Source organism: Dama dama, chromosome 14 (assembly GCF_033118175.1).
Source record: "Dama dama isolate Ldn47 chromosome 14, ASM3311817v1, whole genome shotgun sequence".
NCBI lineage: Eukaryota > Metazoa > Chordata > Mammalia > Artiodactyla > Cervidae > Dama > Dama dama.
This window is the reverse complement of record NC_083694.1, coordinates 2,375,200-2,394,399: the sequence shown is the minus strand read 5'-3', so window position 1 is coordinate 2,394,399 and position 19,200 is coordinate 2,375,200. Positions and strand designations below refer to the sequence as shown.

The window sequence follows — 19,200 nt, the reverse complement described above, 5'->3', positions numbered from 1 at the left end:
TGGGCACATTGCACATGCCTTTATTGTAGCACTCACTTTGTGGAACCGAAATTATCCGTTTCTGTCTGTCTCCTCAGTTAGATTGCTGGGGCTTTTTACAAAAAAACTGTTCCCAACTTTCTGGGGCAGTGCTGTATTCCCAGTGTCTAGCATATGGGGGAAGTTCCGCACGTATTTGCTAAACGACTAACTTAAATGCCTGATTTTCCTCCTCTGTTTCTCCTGGATTTCAGTTTATGAAAATCGTAAGCAGCATGTAAAAAGCAGCTTCTCACAGCTTTCCGCTTCTCACAGCTCTACTGTGCTTCTGCCCTGCAGGGGCTGACGCTGCGGAGGACGAGGAGGTGGATGTCACCAGCGTGGACCCCATCGCAGCCTTCTGCAGCAGGTGAGCTGCCGTGGAGGCCAGGCCTCAGGGTGCGCCTGCTCCTCAGTCTCTGGTTGTGCTGCTCAGCCCCCACTGTCCTTCAGTCCCGTCTGCCTTTAGGCTCAGAGTTAACGCCTTTGATGTGCAAGAAATCCCTTCCGTTCTCCCTTGATAGAAGATCTTAAGGAAGTGAAATAATTAATTTTATGCCGTTTACTTTTACTACTGATTGTATCATATTGTTTGATTTTCTTTTATCCATCCTTGGCTTTCATGAAATTTTAGGTCCGTACCTGTTACTTATGGTTAGATGATTTTGCCCTAGAGGAAGGGTTCATGGTTTAAGCAACTTTCTCCTCTTTTTTCCTATCCCTTTTCTGATCCTGTTCCAAATAGTGATGAAGAACTGGAAGATTCAAAGGCTCTATTATATTTACCCATTGCCCCTGAGGTAGAAGACCCAGAAGAAAATCCTTATGGCCCCCCACCGGATGCAGTCCAAACCTCCTTGATGGACGAAGGGGCTAGTTCAGAGAAGAAGAGGCAGTCTTCAGCAGATGGGTCCCAGCCACCTAAGAAGAAACCCAAAACAACCAATATTGAACTGCAAGGAGTACCAAATGATGGTAAGGGCCGCATTTCCTCTCTCCCACCTGATTGACCCCCTCTCCAGAGCAGCCTGGTAAATTTTCTTTCTGGGTGATATTCCCTTAAAGGAATTTTTCCCTGAGTCTTTTTTGTAGTGTTTCACAACTTTGTAACAGTTTATCTGCTTTCACTTCTCTTTTAAAATGGGGAGATTCTGCCCTCAGTATTTTTCCTAAGATAACAGGCTTTAAGTCATCTGACATCTGGATCAGTTTGTTTAAATATCAGTCTTCCTCTACCTCTCCTCCCAAATTCTCATTAGGTGGTAAAGTATCAATACTGGTCAGACCTGGACAGTCTTAATTCTAGAAGCCTTTTTAATCACATGGTAGAGTCTGGATTCTTACCTTGCTCTACTGAGTTCCAAAGCCCATTCACTTTCTGCTTTCATGTGCCAGTGTGAACATGTGCATTCCTGTTCTGACTGTGTGACAAAGTGTCAGTGGGTCTTTGATCTCCCTTTTCTATTTAGAGCTGCTTTAGCTTGGTGTGAACCACATAGGCTATGTGTGCTTTTTGGCCAAGCAACTGTTTCTCATGTAATGGCTGCTCTTTTGTAGTATTATAATTGATAAACAAAACAAACTTTTCTTCTTGTGTTAGTGGACTTGGGACACAAGAGCAAAACTCTTTGCTCGTGGGTAGGCAGCACACGTGCTCGGTTGGGGTGATGTGTGGGTTCCTTTCCATGCCCATCTGTCCTTTTACAGAAGTCCATCCACTACTGGGTGTGAAGGGGGATGGCAAATCCAAGAAGAAGCAAGCAGGCCGGCCTAAAGGATCAAAAGGTAAAGAGAAAGATTCTCCATTTAAACCGAAACTCTACAAAGGGGACAGAGGTTTACCTCTGGAAGGATCAGCGAAGGGTAAAGTGCAGGCGGAGCTCAGCCAGCCCTTGACAGGTAAGGACACATTGGGAGCACTGTCTGGCTTTCTTCGTGGCCTTGCTTTGTACAGCCCCTGACTCCGTTTAACTGCAACATTTTTTTCCTTCCTTCCCTCCTTTTCCCCAGTGGCAGATAATTCTGAGTTTTAAGCTGCTGCCAAGGGCAGCTCAACCAGATTTGGCTTCATTCAGTGGCTGTTAACCTTGGGTCCATAACTAGGTTTCAGGCATCTGCATTCCCTTGATCTTCTTTTTCCCTGTCAAAAATTCTTTTTAACAGCATTAACTACCTGCTACACTTGAATAATTTCTAAATGTTGATGCCTGGTCTAGCTCTCTCTTATATCCCAAAGTCGTGCTGTGCCTAACTACTTCCCAGACCATCTTCCCTCCTTTTCCCCAGAGGCAGAAGATCTTTGAGTTTTAAGCTGCTGCCAAGGGCAGGCTAAATCAGATTTGGCTTAATTCAGTGGCTCTTAACCTTGGGTCTGCAGCTATATTTCAGGGGCTGTCCATTCCCTTGATCTTATGTGCAAAATATTGTGTGAATATTTTTGTGGTGGAGATGCTTGTACATTTCACAGGATTCCTTTAGGAATCCATGACCCCAAAAATGGGTAGGAACCCCTGGTTTAATTAATATTTTCATCTGTGTTTGCTCCTAGGTTTTTTGTTTTGTTTTGTCTCAAGTGAAAGATCCAGGCAGATAACCAGAAAAATGAGCTGCTTTATACAGCCCCTGAATGTTTAACTGTATCATCTTTTTTCTCTCTCTTCAAATTGTTCAAATTCCAGAGGTGGTGTTTTTCTCTCTCTCAGTATTCTAGAAACAGTGATGGAGTTGTTAGTAGCACTGTCATGTTAAGGAAGAAGATGAGGTTTTTTTTTTTTTAAAAAAGATTATACAAAAGACAAACTTTGTAGCTTCTTAATACCTAAGCTTCTTGATACTTACTGAGTTTTCCCACTTTCATAGGTTTGAAGGGATTGTTATTGGAGGATGGAGAACAGTTTCAGTTTCCTATCAAATACTTGTGAATCTAGGCTAAAGGGTATTTTGTTTGGAAAATAGTAATCAACTTAGGATTTAATTCTACTCAAACATTGTTAGGTTTTGGAAACTTTTTTTTTTTAGGCATTGCTTTAGTTGACACAGTATTCTCAATTTTCTGTGGCTAGGTCTATAAATTCAGAGGCAGGACTAACAATAATCAGTGGTTATATTTGAGGGGATTTTTCCACCATATTAAAATTTTTAATTGTGTTAATCCAAATGTGATGATATGTACTAGAATGCAAACCAGAATTCCTTAAGCCAGTTTATCATTGTGAACATGAATTCTCCTCTACAGAGAAGCTGAAACAGACTCAGTGACTCATCATTTTGAGTATCCCCCCTCAAATTCACTAGATTTTCACAGTCCTACACCGTCCCACTAGGGCACTAGCATTTTCCCCCCAACAACAGTATTTATGGTACTCAACTGATTATCACCTCCACATTCAGTTCATTTAGGGCCATGTCTATATATTTTAAACAATAGCTGAGAACAAGTTATATGGGTATTACTAACAAAGATTGCAGGTCAGTAATTGACTAATGTAAATAAAAATGATCCTTCCATAACCCATTTTTTGCATAAGCTGATGCTACTACAGAAGAAACTATTGAAAGTTTAAATCAATTTCCCTGGCCCCAAAAGCTAAATTGCTTGAGGATGATTAAAATGTTGGCAAACATGTTGAATTAATTGAAATACTCTGACACAGTTTCCCAGCATCTTCAGAATCTGTATGTAATTAACCATTTGCTCTTTAGTACTAAGTATATGGTAAATAAACTAAAGTTTTTAAAAATCAGATTTTTCTTATGGTCATTAATAGTAACTAAATATTTTTGGCATTTTCCAACTTGGGCTTTTGTCAAAGGTCCCATGAAGTACTCTATGTTTTATAGCTCAGCGTATAAGAGCAGTGGTGTTTTTCAGCTATGCTTCAAAAACATCTAAATAACACTGAAAATCAGAATGTTGCAAAGTTTATTTAGCCCTAAATGCTAAAATACTTCATTGAATACTAAAAATACTGCATTGAAATTTTGAGCCAGGTGTAAAATAGTGTTTGCACATGTCAGTATTTCAGAGCTCCTTCTAGCAAGAGTGGTTATCATTATCAAGGGCCTGGTAGGAGTTTATTCCCATTCAGCTGACAAGGTTAAAAGAGGGTTAAAACCTCGTTAAAGGCTAAAACTTGTGTCTTGAAATAGCAGGGTGTTTCAGACTGGATTTTTATTTTCTACATCATTGTTATTAGGCACTTCATTGGTCAGCCTTAAATAGAGGCAGCTATTTTAATGACTTCATCCTTTCAAAGGACTAGGGGAGACTTGTACATGACAAGGCCAGAGTGAGGATGTGCTTTCTTGTAACACAGACCAAAGAACTGCCTAGATTACGGCAAACATTTTACCAGCTTCTCACGATCATACTGTTTGGGGTTCTCAAGGAAAGAATGCTGAAGTGGTTTGCCATTCCCTTCTCCAGTGCACCAGGTTTCGTCAGAACTCTCCACCCTGACCCATCCGTCTTGGGTGGCTCATAGCTTTACTGAGTTACACAAGACTGTGGTCCAGGTGATCATTTTGGTTAGTTTTCTGTGATGGTGGTTCTGTGGGCCATGGTATTAAAGTTCTTATTTTTTCTGTCTGCCCTCTGATGAATGAGGATAAGAGACATGTGCAGGATTCCTGATGGGAGGGACTGACTGTGGGGAAAACTGGGTCTTGCTCTGGTGGGCACTTGAGAGTGAAAAAACTGGCTTTTAAAACTCAACTTTCAAAAAACTAAGATCATGGCATCTGATCCTATCACTTCATGGCAAACAGATGGGGAAACAATGGAAACAGTGACAGACTTTATTTTTGGGGGCTCCAAAATCACTGCAGACAGTGAATGCAGCCATGAAATTAAAAGATTCTTGCTCCTTGGAAGAAAAACTGTGACAAACCTAGGCAGTATATTAAAAAGCAGAGACATCACTTTGCAGACAAAGGTCTATATAGTCAAAGCTATGGTTTTTCCAGCAGTCACATACAGATTTGAACTATAAAGAAGGCTGAATGCCAAAGAATTGATGCTTTCAAACTGTGGTGCTGGAGAAGACTCTTGAGAGTCCCTTGGACTGCAAGGAGATCAAACCAGTCAATGCTAAAGGAAATCAGTCCTGAATATTCATTGGAAGGACTGATGCTGAAGCTCCACTACTTTTGCCACCTGGTGTGAAGAGCCGACTGATTGGAAAAGATGCTGATGCTGGGAACGATTGAGGGCAAGAGAAAAAGGGGATGACAGGATGCGATGGTTGGGTGGCATCATTGACTCAATGGACAAGAGCAAACTCTGGGAGATAGTGAAGGACAAGGAAGCCTGGCATGCTGCAGTCCATGGGGTTGTAAAGAGTCGGACAGGACTGAGCAGCTGAAGAACAAAATGATTGTGTACATTGCATACTTGCTTGAATAATCTATACTTCCTTCTTCCCATCTTCTTCTCTTGCCTTGGTTCCTTGGCCTTTTCCTATATGGAAATCTCTGAAATGGCCAGATAAAACCCCAGAGTATGCTGAGGAACAGGATCATTAAAAAGCCTCAAAGGGGCGTTGTGGTTTAGTGCCAGCCCTTCCTAAGAGGGCCTTAGCCACTAGCTGCCATGTGGATCTTTGTGAAAACGGCGCCTCTGGGGGAGAGTGCTGACATTGAGTATCGTAGTGGGCCATCAGAGGTCTCAGTTTCAAGACAACCTATCGTATCTTTTGTGTGGATTTCGTTGGGTGGGGCTTCATCCAGTACCATTTTGGAGGGCTCAGAGGCTGGCTGACACATGCTGTTGATTTTCGCGGGGCTCCCCATGGCCTTTGAGGTAATAAAAACTCATGTCTCACATTCTTCCACACCTTGGAGGTTTTCCTTGAAGAAGCAGCATGCTGTCATTGTGGATTTTCTACCAGATATTAAGAAATGAATCCTGATCCTCAGTGGCTGAGGTGGAACCATCCTTAAAGATCAGTTCAGTCTGATGGGTGTACAGTATTTGCATATTCAGTGCTTTGTGGACTTTCCTTCCCCACAAATGCCCTAGTTTTGCATTAGAGCCAAATTGTTTGAAGGCAGGATTATAAGTGTAGGCTACCGCTCAAGTTGGATAAATGCCAGCTGTTTGTTACTATGTATGATTGATCAGTTAACTGAAGAAACCGTCCAGTGAGCCCTGATTAGTCCTGACAAAGCTGCTGTAGTCTGTTGCATGTTGTAACAGGAGATTATGCATTTCAGGGGACACTTGGAAGACTAATAGAGCGCCAGTAGAAGTAACTAGCCATCTGGAATCTGGGGCTCGAAAATTCTTCGCTGTCAAACAGCTCGTCAGTGTTGGATAGGACCAGTGGACCCACATCCATGACAACACACCTTCTGTGGTAGGGCCCGTCAGTGAAGCTTGAGGGAAACCCTGAACTGGGAACTCACAGAAAGTCTGTACCAACATTGCTCCATCTGTCAGATTTCCTCCTAGTTACCTTACACTCTCCAGGGGACAGTCTTCAGGATCAACAGTTGAGATGTGAGCAGAACCACCAGAGTCCCTGTTGCCCCGTGACCACTCAGGGGCTGCCCAAGAAGTAGGGCTCCTTGGCAGTGAGCACCATCAGCAGTGACGGTGACAAAGCTGTGGTCTGTCATGCACGGGGTCTAAAGGCCTTGTGGGACGGCGGGCCTGAAGGGCGTGGGATGGTGCTTGCTCTCGAGGGAGGCAGAGGCCAGGCTGAGTGGAGGGTCACCTCTGAGGCCCCCAGGCCCCCTCAGGTTCCCCTGCCTGTGGTTCTGGCCCCACAGCCTGGGCCTCTGAACCATATCCTGGTCATTTAGTGAGTCTGATGGTTTTAAATGGTTGGGAGGGGCTTTCCCCCAGCCCTTTTCCTTTATAAACTTGATAGTCTCTCAAAGACTAATCTATGAATTCCTGCTAGGATCAGATTTTTAGATGGCTAGTTGGGTATTCTTTCTGTGTGGTCTTACTATCTGACTAAGGTAATGCTTGAAAATTAATATCCAGTGTTTTCTAGGCTACCCTGGCTTGGCTGCTTTGGGGAGGTACCAATAGCAGCTGTTCACTATGAGCTGAATTTTTGTTAATTTTTATTGCTGGAGATTTCTGTTGTGTTGCAGCTAAATAACGCTTGGGGCAAATTTTGATTCACCTGGGGGTCTGCTTTTTTGCTGCTCTGTGTGTCTTACCTTCCTCATAGATGTGCTGCTCTACGTTTGTTGCCTGATGCCTCAACAAGCTTTGTTTTTGGTCTGTTCACAGGAAAGAGGGCAATAAGAAAAAATATTAACTGACCTCAGATAAGCAGTATAATGTAGCTTATTGATCATCTTGAGTGCCCGTTATAAAATACACACCACTTTTTCCTCTCATGATTTAGGCTTAAAATGTCAATGTTGTGTCTTGTTTTTAAACTTAAAATTAGATTGGTCAGAGTACCTGTGGGAATGATCAGGAAAGCTAACCTTAAAGTATTTAAAGTTCTGTGGAGTAGATTCTTTAATCTCAGATTATTTAAAAAATCAAGAGGTTAATCACTACATTTTATGTTGAAAGATCTGAAAAACTTAAATATACTTCTGGGGCTTCCCAGGTGGCTCAATGATAACAATCGACTTGCCAATGCAGAAGACATGGGTTCCATCCCAGATGTGGAAAGGTCCCTTGGAGAGGGAAATGGCGGCCCACTCCGGTATTCCTGCCTGGAGATATTTTTAACACGTGGCACCCAGGAGAGGTTTAGTCTGTTCTCAGGCAAAGTGGAATTTATTTTTATTGCCAGTTTTCATATGTGCTTGCACTTTAAAAATCAGGTTAAAAGCAAATTATAAGTGGGTACTCTTATTTTTATTTTTTTTATAGCTTGGGCAATTATTTTAAACCATTTTCCCTTCAAGTAGCATGTTCTGCATTCCAGATGACACTGGGAGGACTTTCTTCACCTTGTTCTCTTTTTCCACTTCTTAGTTAATATTTCACAGCAGCCCATTTAAGGATGTCCTTCAGAGATTGAACAGCTTCTGTGGAGTGACCAGGGAAGTGTTCATTTCACTATTTAGGGTTTTATTTATTGATCAGTTGTTGGTGCACAGAAATGCCAGTAGTGGTTTTCATTAACATTTCACCATATTCTGCATTCTGAGGAGCTGAGAGTGTCACTTAAGGAACAGGGGTGTTTGAAAAAGGATGTTTTGCTCATCGTTAATCATTTAATGGTGAATTAGTCTAATGTGTGAAAGATTGAAAGATGCAGTACCCTAGAATTTCCTTTCCTTTGCTTACTTTTTGAAATATGAAGCATTATTAACACCTTGGAGAATGGTTAGCAGCTTGAAATGTGTAGAAGTCTGATCATTTTGCCCTTTTTTCTCCCTCCGGGGGCAACACTGAGAAAAGTCCTGGGGGCATGGTTTGGGATTTGAATTATTTGTTGCTTCAGTAAAGGGTAATTGGGAGTTGCAGTTGGTTTTAACTTAAAGTGGAGGGGTGGGGAGTTCTTAGCTCATGTTTGCTTGGAATGCATCTTCTAGCATCCATCAGTATTTCTGTTCTTGAAAGTAACTGGTCTAAGTTGATACTAAAGAAATCTTTTTATTTCTAATCTCTTTAGCAGGAGGAGCAATCTCAGAACTGTTATGAAGACCCTTGAAGTTCTTCATTCTTCCCTACTTTGCCATCATGTGGCCTCTGGACACTGTGGTCAGTCATCTGAGATTGACTTTAATTTAAAACAAAGGCCTGTGTCTTCCACCCAGGAGGTGGAAGGAGTGAATTTTATGTTTGAATGAAGAAGTGAATTATGGAAGAAGAGTATATGTCCCTTCCCTTTCAAGCCTAAGTCCAAATAGACTCTCAGGAATGAGGATTTGTGAAGACATCACGCAGGAGTTTGGCTCCTGAAATCTGAGTGCTCGTTCTGTTGCTGGAGGAGGTTGCCGGTCTGCTCGTCTGTCTGCCCTGTGCCTGGCATCGTTGCGGCTTCTCACGTCCTCTCTCCTGCTTGCCTTCGCTCCTCAGTGCATGTCCTTGAGTGACTTATTTTTACCTGAAATTTTGCTGCCTGTATCCTAGAAAAAACTTCTGTTTGCACATTCTTTCTTCCATTTTTAAAGTTAGCTACTCACCAGATACCTCCTATATTTCCATATTCTGTTACAAAGGATGGGCAGAAAAGAAGGTGCTTGAAAGATTTCAGATTTTCTGAGAGAGAGATAAGAAAGGACCCCTCTTTTTAACATCCTGTAACATTTTGCTCAAGAAGCTGGGCTGTGAGAGGGTCAGGGTTTTTCTTGGTTTTCTTTTCATTGCATGTTTCTCTGCAGTTCATTCAATCATGGTTTATGAAGATAGCTAGTTTCATTTGTCTCCAGCAAAGAATCATTAGTAGTTTATATTGCTTTACCTATACTGGCTTCCAGAGACAAAAACAAACCGGGGTGTCTCTCAACAAGCTTATTTTATACTGGGGTGGGGGAATCTATGCAAGGACTAAAATAAAACCATCCATAATCAAAGCAGCAACAACACAAATAAAAAATCAAGGAACATTTTTTTATCAGTGCTTGTGGACATCTGTCCTTCCCACCAGTCATCATGTTTGCCCTCCTTATGTCCACACTCCTTTTCCTTCCTACATGTTTCCAGTCACTTCCTTTCTGTGAAAGGTTGCTTAGCTTTTAAAAATTTTTTAATTTTTGCTTCTGCTGTTCTTTGTATAAAAAGTAGCAAATTGGATGGATGTGTCCACCAGGTGTTTGAAATTCTCTGAAAACCCAGAGTGAAGAAACCAGGTGTGGAGAAGGTTGTCCAGCTCTTCTGAGTAGAGCTTTGAGCTGACTGGAAGTGCTCAATCTGGATCATCATTTTCACGGTATTTTCAAAGGAGAGTTAAACACTGCTTATTGGGAAATCTCTGTTGGTTGGTGGTTGCTTCAATAGGTAGCCAGACAAGTTGATTGCTTTTTGGATTTTAGCGTAGCAATCAGAGTAGAACACATCAGCAAGAGCCTCTTCCACTCCGTCTCTAGAACCAAAGTGTTCAGTGGCTGAAGAGCTCTCCCTGAACCAGTGGCCAAATGTCTATGTTTTTAGATGCCACTGCCTTTTCCTCAGATGCTCCTTTTGTGAATTTCATTTCCTATTTCATATCAGACCAGTGGTTGAGATTGGTAGGTGGGTCACTAGGCATGTTTTTGTTTTGCAGACATTATTTCCATTTCGTTGCTCACTGCACTGTACACGGCAGCAGTATGCAAACTGTGATACAGGTGGCCTCTGCCTTACTTCTGCAAAGTAGCTGGGTGTCCTCTGCCTGAGCATTTGGATGTTCGGGCTCTGTCCACCTCCTAAACTGGCTCCTGAGAAAAATCAACGTCAGCCCTGCCAGAGCGTCTGGTAGCAGCTCCTAGCAATTATTTATGCTTCTGGAATTGTTTTCGGCTCCTGAAACCTTGTGTCCATTTCAGTTTGATTCTCTAGATTTGTACAATATATGCATATTCTTTTTTCCCTTCTGTCACCTCCCATCCCCTCAGCGTTTTGTAATGTCCTGTAGTTTTGTATGAGAGGAGACTTAGCCTCGGGTACTTCTTGCTGAAGCTTTAATGCTTTGTAAATAAAATCGGATGTTTATTAAAGAACAGGTGTAGGTGTTTGCTTGTAGACAACTGATCACTTCTGAAAGTCACCAGCCTCTTCACTGCGTGCAACAGAAAATACAGCTTACTTGGTTGATAATAGATTCTTAATAGATCTCTATATGGAAATACAGAACTGGAAGGGCTGAGAGGCGGCCTGGTAGTCTAGATATCTGCCTCTGGACAATATTATATTAAATAAGCAAAGTACATTAGTGTCAGATCATTTAGGAGTGACCTCTCTTCAGATTCTTTTGCTCAGTAAGTGTGTGACTACACTACAGAGGCCACAGTGCTAGGAGACATTCCAGAGCTTACGGAAAACACTTGTAAGGAAGCTCCTGCCTTCCAGGGATCTTAAAGTAACTGCAGATAAATTCCTCTTCATTAGCACTCTTTCTGCCTAAATTAAACAGCTTTGAAATCCACTGACTACTTACTGTCTCCAAAAGAGTAAGAATATGTAAGTCTTTGATTCTAATCATCTCTAAATCTGAGTGTCTACTTACGAGTCTTCCCTGTTATGTGACTGAGAATCTTTTGACATCACAGCTGTTTCCTAGCAACTTTGACCCAAGTGAATTATGAGCTCCTTCCCTGTTTTGTGGGGTGGAGGGACTAGACTGAAAGGCAGGGGCATTTAGAGATCCTCTCCCCCAGAATGTATCTTTTGGTACCCTTGGGAAGGAAGAGTGCCTACAAGTGCGAAACTGCATTTAATATTGCCTGTCCTGCTACGCATTGATTCTAGAAGACCTCGTGGCCCTTGCCTTCATGAATTTTCATTTCTCTTTAACATTCCTTACACATGAAGAGTGTTTCACACTTTACAAAGTGTTTTCATGTGCACTTTATCATTTGATGCTCAAAGTGACCTTCCTGAAATAGGCAAGGAGTTCTTAATTTACAAAGGAGGAAACAAATTCAGGAAGAGGAAGTCACTTGCATCTTAGTCCAGAGTCCTTAATCCTTTTAATAGGTTTAGGAGCATTTAAAGGTGATGATGGCTTAATTCAAATTAATCCTCTCTTTTTTAGAGTCAGTATTTGATTTCTTATTTGGTCAGATTTAACGGGGGTTTTGAAATTCCGATCCCACAATTTGGAAAGGGTGAGGAACAGTATAGCTTCAGTGAGCATTGAGGTTATTTGGCAATTGAGCTTCTGAAGCCTTTTTATCTGTCTTCCCAAGAGGTGGATTTAAATTCATTAAAAAGATGTGAAAAGAGTGAAGACTTTGGGAAGGTAGTCGTTAGCAAACAGATAGTAAAGCAGCAGTGCTTTACTTTTGTCTGCCTGTGGCCTCACCTGTTAGTAAGGACTGGACTTTAATTGTAAGTTTTTATTGACAATGCATGCATCGTATCTTTTGCCTTTGAGAGCTGTCTTATGTCAAAGGAATTGAGTTGTGATGTGGTGGTGGATTTAGCTGGAACACCTCAGGTGTTGGCTGAGGGTAGTGAGGTGTCTGCTAAGACATGAAGACTTTGGCCACTAGTTTCATCCTTGGGAGCCTGGTGTTGGCCTTCTGTCTACCTTTGGTGGTGACTTTACCTAAAACACTGGCCATCCCTGAGAAACTGCAAGAAGCTGTGGGGAAAGTTGTCGTCAATGCCACAACCTGTACCGTCACGTGTGGCCTTGGCTTTAAGGAAGAGACTGTCTGTGAGGTGGGCCCTGATGGAGTGAGAAGGAAGTGTAAGTCTCAGCGCCTGGAATGTCTGACCAGCTGGGTCTGCGGAATGCTCCATTTCACCGTTCTCATAGGGAAGGAGTTTAAGCTGAGCTGTCTGAGTCCAGACATCCTGGAGATCGGGCAGGAAGCTTTCCGATTCACCTGGAGACTTGCTCGGGGAATCATCTCAACTGATGATGAAGTCTTCAAACCCTTCCAAGCCAGTTCCTACTTTATAAAGTTTCAGTCCATCCAAGAGTATGACTCTGGGACCTACCGGTGTGATGTGCAGCTGTTAAAAAACTTGAGACTCGTCAAGAGGCTCTATTTTGGGCTGAGGGTCCTTCCTCCTAATTTGGTGAACCTGAATTTCCATCAGTCCCTCACTGAGCATCAGAAGTTGGTAGACGAGGGCCTGGAAGTGAGTCTGGACAACTACTCCAGGCCGCAGCCCCCACCGTGGAGGAAGAAGGTGGCCGTAGCTGTGGGAGTGGGCGTCGCCGGTGGCGTGACTGCTGGTGTGTTGGTGAGCACCGCCCTCTGTGGCAGGCTGCGGGCGGCCCACAGCAGTTCCAGCCTTGAGACCTTACAACCGTTGCTGCCCAAGGGTGGGATGCTCAGGACGCCAGACTAGGTTTTCAGGGGAGTGTTCTGGCTGCCTGCTTGTGGGCTGGCTAAGAGGCAGGCTTCCATTACCAAAGAGCTGAGCGGAGCGTGTGGGGCAGGCAGCAGGATGGTGGCTGTGGGCAAGTCTCTGACTGTGTGCGGGGTGGATCTCGCCCCGCTCTTCCCTGCCCACCAGGTGCCCGGGAACCCTGACTGCAGGCATCTCCCTACTCCTGGGACGAGCTGTGTCTTCCACGTTTGCATTAATTTCCTGCCCTTTACAGCTTGTATGCCTCCCACCGTGATCTCCCTTCTGAGCAGTATAATCATGTAGAAGGATATGATAGCTTTTTTAGTGAAAGCAGTTTTTTCCTCTTCAATAAAATAATTCACAATAACTGTATGGAGACCTAACATTTTCTGCTCTTTAGTGTAAAATTTCTTGTCAGTCGTTTTAAGTTGTCCGACCATAGTCAGTCTGGTTTTGGGTTAAACTCACCAGTTTTTAGAATAGATACTGAACAAACTGCTTTGTTCGCGGCATATAACCATTTGTGGCAGAGCTGAGGGTAATGACGACTGCAGACTCGAGTGTGTAAGAGACAGTCCCTGAATCTTAGTAAGTCGTTTGCCACCCTTACACCTCCCAGGTGAAGCCTCTGTGCTCAGGGCTAGATTGAATTCCTAGCAAAACATTGGATTTTTCTGCTGGTAGGTTTCGCCTGAACGGTTTCTCGGCTTGCTTCCTGATCCTATCCTTCCAGCAAGCTTTATTGCCCTGAAGCTTAAGTTGCTGGAGAGGTCAGGTGCATTGGTTTCTTAGAGCAGTCAGGGCCCCCTGAGGAAGGACTAGTACCTTCCTTCCGCAACAGGAAATCCAGTCTTAAGAGGTCATTCAGACTGTGTCTGAGATAACTGGCTTGGCTTGTGGAACCATCGGGGAAATGGCTCTTGGGCCACCAACTGAGCTGATTCTGTTTGAGAGAATTAGCATTTCTTCCCTTCACTTTGCTGTCAGTACAGATGAAGTAGCAGAAATAAGACTTGGACCAGTGATTGTCTTCTCTGGTCATATGTCTGAGTCACCCAGATAAGCTTTTGAAAAGTAAGATTCCTGAGTCCCAATCTGATGATGCTAACTCAGTTTAAATTACGACCAATGGATCTCTGTTATTTATTCTATTTTAAATAAAAAATTCAAGCCCATAAAAAAGTTGAAAGTGTTGATAGCACCCATAGACCCTTTAACGATTCACTGACTGCAAACATTCTGCTCCAATTCTCTTGCTCTCTAAACACATGTTGATTTTATATAAAACACTTGAAAGTGAGTCACAGAGTGACCTTTTACCCTTTAATCATTTATGTATCTCTTAATAAGGACATTCACCTGTGTAACAACAGCGACTTCATCACATTAACAATTCCCTAATCTTATGTATAGTTGATACATCATTTCTCTCAACTTCTAAAATCTTGGAACTTTTAAAGTTTGATCCAGGGTCAAGTGAAGGTTCACGTATTACATTTGATTATTTCTCTTAAATCTTATTTTACAGCAGATCCCCTACATTTTTTTCATGACATTCATATTGAAGAGGTATTTGTCTTGCTTACATGTCCCACAATTATTTCCTCATGATTAAATTCCTGAGGAATGAATCTTAAAACATTTTTGACAAGAGTCCAACAAAAATGATACGTACTTACTGCATGACCTCGGGAGGCCCGGTGTCAGGGTGACCCGCTGTTGATGGTGAGCTTGATCATTTGGTTAAGGTGGTGATTGCCAGATCTCTGCAGTGGTATACCTGTATATGTTTTCCTTTTGTAATCTGTGGGGTGATGCCTTGTGATTATCTGGTTTCAAAAAAACATTCACAGGTGTTTTGGAATCCATGATCTTTGCCTTACTACATGTTGGGGATTGCAAAATAATGGATTTTTAAACTCATTTTTGTATCTGTTGCACTGCATTTTTCTCTTAAGCACTATTGTTTTTATTCTTTAGAGATTTCAATGGGTTCTCTTTTTTATTCAGTGAATTATATATACCCCGTAATTACTGTTGTCATATTTTTGATGTTCACATTATTCCCACTTTTGGCCAGGAGTCCCTTCGAGCCAGCTCTTTTGTCCTCTTGGTGTGGTCGCATTTGACTTTGAGCATGTCCTTGCCAACGGCAAGATGCCTCAGATGCACGCCAAACCTGAATCTCCAAGGGGCTCTGGTTCCTTTCAGTGTGGGAAGCAGTATTTAGAAACCACGGCGTGGGTGCTGGCTGTGCTTATTGCCACTGGAAGGTCACTGCTTCTAGGCCATTTGTGTGTCCTATGTATATATAAATCATGTGTTCAAACGCATCTTTGTTTTTCAGAAGTTTTCTAGATAATTCTGGTATATAGCAAAGGTTGAGAACCACTAGCTTACACTCATGCATGGGAGTCTTTAACTATTGCTCTTATTTTGAAAAGACCTTAAAGTTTCCACAGCCCCTTTCTCCCAGTCTCTATCTCAGATGGGATTTACTCAGAAGACCTGGGTTGGTCCTCTTTCTGTGTAACGGAGCAAGCTAACTGACCCTTCGTAGTCCTCATCTTTGAAATGCATGATTGTGATGATCAAATGAGATACTGTGAGTCAAGCTGCTCTAAGCTGTGAAGTTCAGACACGTACAGGATTGGGGAATGTCACTAATGAAGGCCATCACTTCAGTCCTGGGCACTTTGCTGAGCCAGTCAGGAGAGAGCTTGCTCTGCTTTGAAAGAGGACCGTAAAACCTTAATATTACATTGATGAGGCAGGTTAAGGGGTGCAGTGTGTTCCCATTTTACAGATGGAAAGACAGACCCAAGAAGAGCTAAATAACTTCTCCAGCATTCTATTGTAAGCCGGTAGTCAAACATGAGGTGGAATATCTTACAGCTCTAGGTTGAGAGCATTCTGCATTAGTTTGAGGATGTGAGGGTACTGAACTGGGAAGAGAACAAAACCCAATTACATGCATTAGTGCAGCCTCAAACCCAACTTAGTTCTTTGAATTCTATGCATGTGGTCTGCCTCTAAAGGATCAGGAGATGCTGCCTACGATTTGGGCTCCAGAGTGGCCAGTGCTCCCAGCATCTCTTTGGGTGCAGAGTAGCAGGGGTGAAGCTGTGTGGCCTTTCGGGGGCTCACTGTCAGCCTCGGCGTCCCTGTGCCCAGCAGGCCAGGGGCAGGCCTCCGCTCACCTTGTTTTCCCTGCTGGAAGCTGTCAGGCGCAGTTAGCACAGAGCCCTACCTGCTTCACATTGAAAGAACCGAACACTTACACAGCTGCCTGTGTGTCCTGCATCTCAGGTGTAATAGAAGTCGTGGCAAATGTTGAATGCAGGATAGTGTTGTAGTTGGGAAATATGACTAGAAATTCATTCTTTAGGCTGCTGAGCCGAGGCTGGAGGCACCCACTTCCCAGAAGGGGGTCACTGTCTCTGCAGGGAGACGATTTCCCTTTGGTAACTATTGAGTCAACACAGGTATTTCCTGCTTTTTGAAAGTTCACTTTCCACCACTTTGGAGTTATGAGAAACCTACATTAGTACCTGTTCTCACTAGCTGAAAGATATCTGAAGAGGATTTTCCCTTTTTCAAAAAAAAAAAGGTAATTGCTTCTTTGCTTTACACCATTTCAGCTTAAGAGTTCATAGGAATACTTGACTTGTGAGCAGCAGGAGAACCTGTACCTCACATGCCTTAAAAAGCAGGGGAGCTGAGAACAGCATCATTACACGAACACGGTTTACTGCCTGCCCTGTCCGGGAGAGCCAGCAGGCAGGCAGCACGCCTGCTCTGCTCTGAGGAGCCTGTCTTAAGGTCGCTCGGCCTAACTTTTCTGCCCTCGCAGCACTGAACGAAGCAGCCTGCAGTATGCGCTGTGACCCTTAGAGCGGACTGTGTGGAAGGTTGAAGGTATTGGATAGAGGCCTCTGGTTAGAGAACACGACCAGGAGATACTCTTCAGTCTGAGGATAAAAACACCCACGGCTGGTGGCAGCTGCCTCCCCAGGTTGAGAAACCATCTTTATTTAAGAACTGCCTGCTACCAGAGTCAATAAATAACTACTATTACAAGAAGTGTGAGAGAGACAGGTAATAACAGATCAGTGGGAGTGGGTCCATTTTAACAAAAGCCGAGTTAACAGTGGCCCGATGAAGCCCCAACCCTTGCCCTTGGAGCTTTTCTAAGCTATGCAGACCCTGCAAGGGGGTGTGTCGGCTGGAGTCAGGGTCAAAGCAGGGTGGACCCCGTCTGAGGGCATGAGGCTTCCTAGGACTGGGGGAGGCTATCTGACCCATCTTTTTCCCTCTTCATTTTCCTTTTATTGTCCTGCCTTCCCAAAGCCTATATATGTAGCTGGCTCCCGGGCACCTCTCTGTGGAGCTCTCCGTGAAGTTCCCTAAGTGCCCGTCGGACCCCTTGTGCCGCTCCAGGGGCCTCTCCGGCCACCTTGCTCGTCTCCTGGTCTGACCTGAGCCAGGGAAAGAGGGCGCCACTCCTGTGCCGCAAACCCAGGCATGAGCACCGTGCTGACACTCCATATAGAGGAGCCAGCAGGCGGTCACAGGACGAGCACAGAGTTCTCCAGCGGGGAAGACGCGAGGGGGTGAAACATTCTGGAGTCAGCTCGGGCTCTTGCCCGGAGGAGACCAAACCACTCCTGGGACTGCCAAGAGGCAGTGGCATGTGCTGGGCAGAGAATGCCTGGGGTGTGCCTCCCCCCGCAAATGACGGTGACTGCAGTCACTCCCCCGCAGTGCGGACAGGAGTGCCAAGACTTCTGTGCTGAGCACGTTTTGATTCCAAGAATGCCAGTCCTGAAGGGCACTTAGAGCATCCCCTCCAGTCATCACCTAACCCAGACCCCAAGACACAGCTGTCAGAATTCCTCACAGCCCCCTAGGAAAGGTCTCCTTGCAGACGTCTTCTCTGACGACTCTGCTGTCTTTTTATCGAAAAGAGCCCTTGGCCCACGGCCCTCCTGTTCCCTGGCACCGCTGGGCCCTGAGGCTGCGTCTGGAGAGAGCTGTCCAGGCTGAGGTACCGTCGGGGCTGTGGGGCAAAGAGCAGGGTGGAGCCAGGACGGGGGCAGGGGCCCCCCGGCCGAGCCCGGCGTGCGCGGAGCCGTCTCCTGGGCCCTGGGGCAGGCTCTGCCCTGGGTGCTCAGGCGCTCTCTGGCCACTGAGCCTTGGTTGGCGGCCGGGGCTCGGCACATGAAGGGAGGGATCCCGGGTCGCGTTGTGAGCCTCGGCCCACCTCGGCGGAGGTGGTGGCAGGCCGGCCTCGGGCAGAGAGGGACTCAGACGTTGCCCCATCTCGCCTTCCGCCTGCATGCACGCTCCCGTGCGGCCACCGCCCCAAGAGGCCGTTCTGCTTCCCAAGCCTGTGCACCCTCGGGTCACCTGCCATCCCCTGCGGTCTGAGTCGGCACTCGGCCTGCAGGAATGTCTGTTTTTGTCTTTTCTGAGTCCCCCCAAATGAGTTCTCCCTACACAGGGCTGAGGTGTTCCTGAGGCTGAGTTTTCCTAGTTACTCATAAAAAAATCCTTCCTGGGTTTCCCAGAGGGTCGGTCTCCCCCCCCCAGAACTAAGACTCTCGGTTGTGTCTCTGGCTTCAAGCAAGCCCAGGGCCGCAGCTGCAGCTCCCGTGGCCGGCGTCTGGACACCTGGCCCTCTGCTTCTGCCACAGCTAAGGCAACGAAGAAAGAGTCAGCAAGACCTTGGAAGGAGGTGTCCTCCTTTGAGATCCCCCTTTCTAAGAGCGGGGTACAGGCCGCCTCACAGCCATGCAGGACCAGGCTGGGCGCCAGGCCAAATTCGGGTCTCTGCAGTGGCAGGGCGGGCACGGACCTCAGCCCCCAGCACCGCGTGGGGATGACGGACAGGGGCAGGGAGGAGGGTCTGATCGGAGGGCCCGGGGGGCAGTGCCCTGGGCCGGGGACAGGGCGGTGGGTGCTGTGGTGGCACAGAGAAGGCATGTGAGCTGACACTGTTAAAAAACTGTAGTGGGTAAACATCAACACAAACCTGCCCAGTAAAATAGAGCAGGGCTTAAAAATGTTAAAAACCATAACAAAATAGAGCTCTGACTGTAAACGACAGAAACCAGGCTGGGGGCCCGTCCCCTGCGACGCCTGTCCTGCTGACCCATATGCGAAGGGTCACCTGTCACAACACAGGCTTCGGAATCTCCTGGTCATGCCTCCACTGATGCCTGCATTTGGGGAATCCCTGTCCTTGCTTT

The 19,200-nt window shown here is 45.1% G+C and overlaps 2 protein-coding genes across 6 annotated transcripts in view; both read left to right on the top strand.

Moving 5' to 3' along the window:
- Window positions 1-10,641, top strand: part of RBBP5 (RB binding protein 5, histone lysine methyltransferase complex subunit) — a 39,608-nt gene extending 28,967 nt beyond the window's left edge. For 2 of the 5 annotated variants that reach the window (XM_061159900.1, XM_061159902.1), the window contains 5 exons: window positions 319-388; window positions 764-993; window positions 1,726-1,917; window positions 6,232-6,374; window positions 8,613-10,641. In XM_061159900.1, the coding sequence (XP_061015883.1) occupies window positions 319-388; window positions 764-993; window positions 1,726-1,917; window positions 6,232-6,335 (596 nt within the window). In that variant the 3' untranslated portion in view covers window positions 6,336-6,374; window positions 8,613-10,641. The remainder of the gene's footprint in view (window positions 1-318; window positions 389-763; window positions 994-1,725; window positions 1,918-6,231; window positions 6,375-8,612) is intronic. The other 3 variants (XM_061159904.1, XM_061159905.1, XM_061159901.1) reach the window with 3 other exon arrangements.
- Window positions 10,642-10,777: 136 nt separating this feature from the next.
- On the top strand, window positions 10,778-15,224 carry TMEM81 (transmembrane protein 81). Its single transcript, XM_061159906.1, has one exon. The coding sequence runs from the start codon at window positions 12,116-12,118 to the stop codon at window positions 12,944-12,946; it is 831 nt and encodes a 276-aa protein (XP_061015889.1). The 5' UTR covers window positions 10,778-12,115; the 3' UTR covers window positions 12,947-15,224.
- The last annotated feature ends 3,976 nt before the right edge of the window (window positions 15,225-19,200 follow it).

What these genes read in the sequence shown, in the direction of transcription:
- TMEM81 (XM_061159906.1), top strand. Translation starts at nt 12,116, where the DNA reads ATGAAGACTTTGGCCACTAGTTTCATCCTTGGGAGCCTGGTGTTGGCC.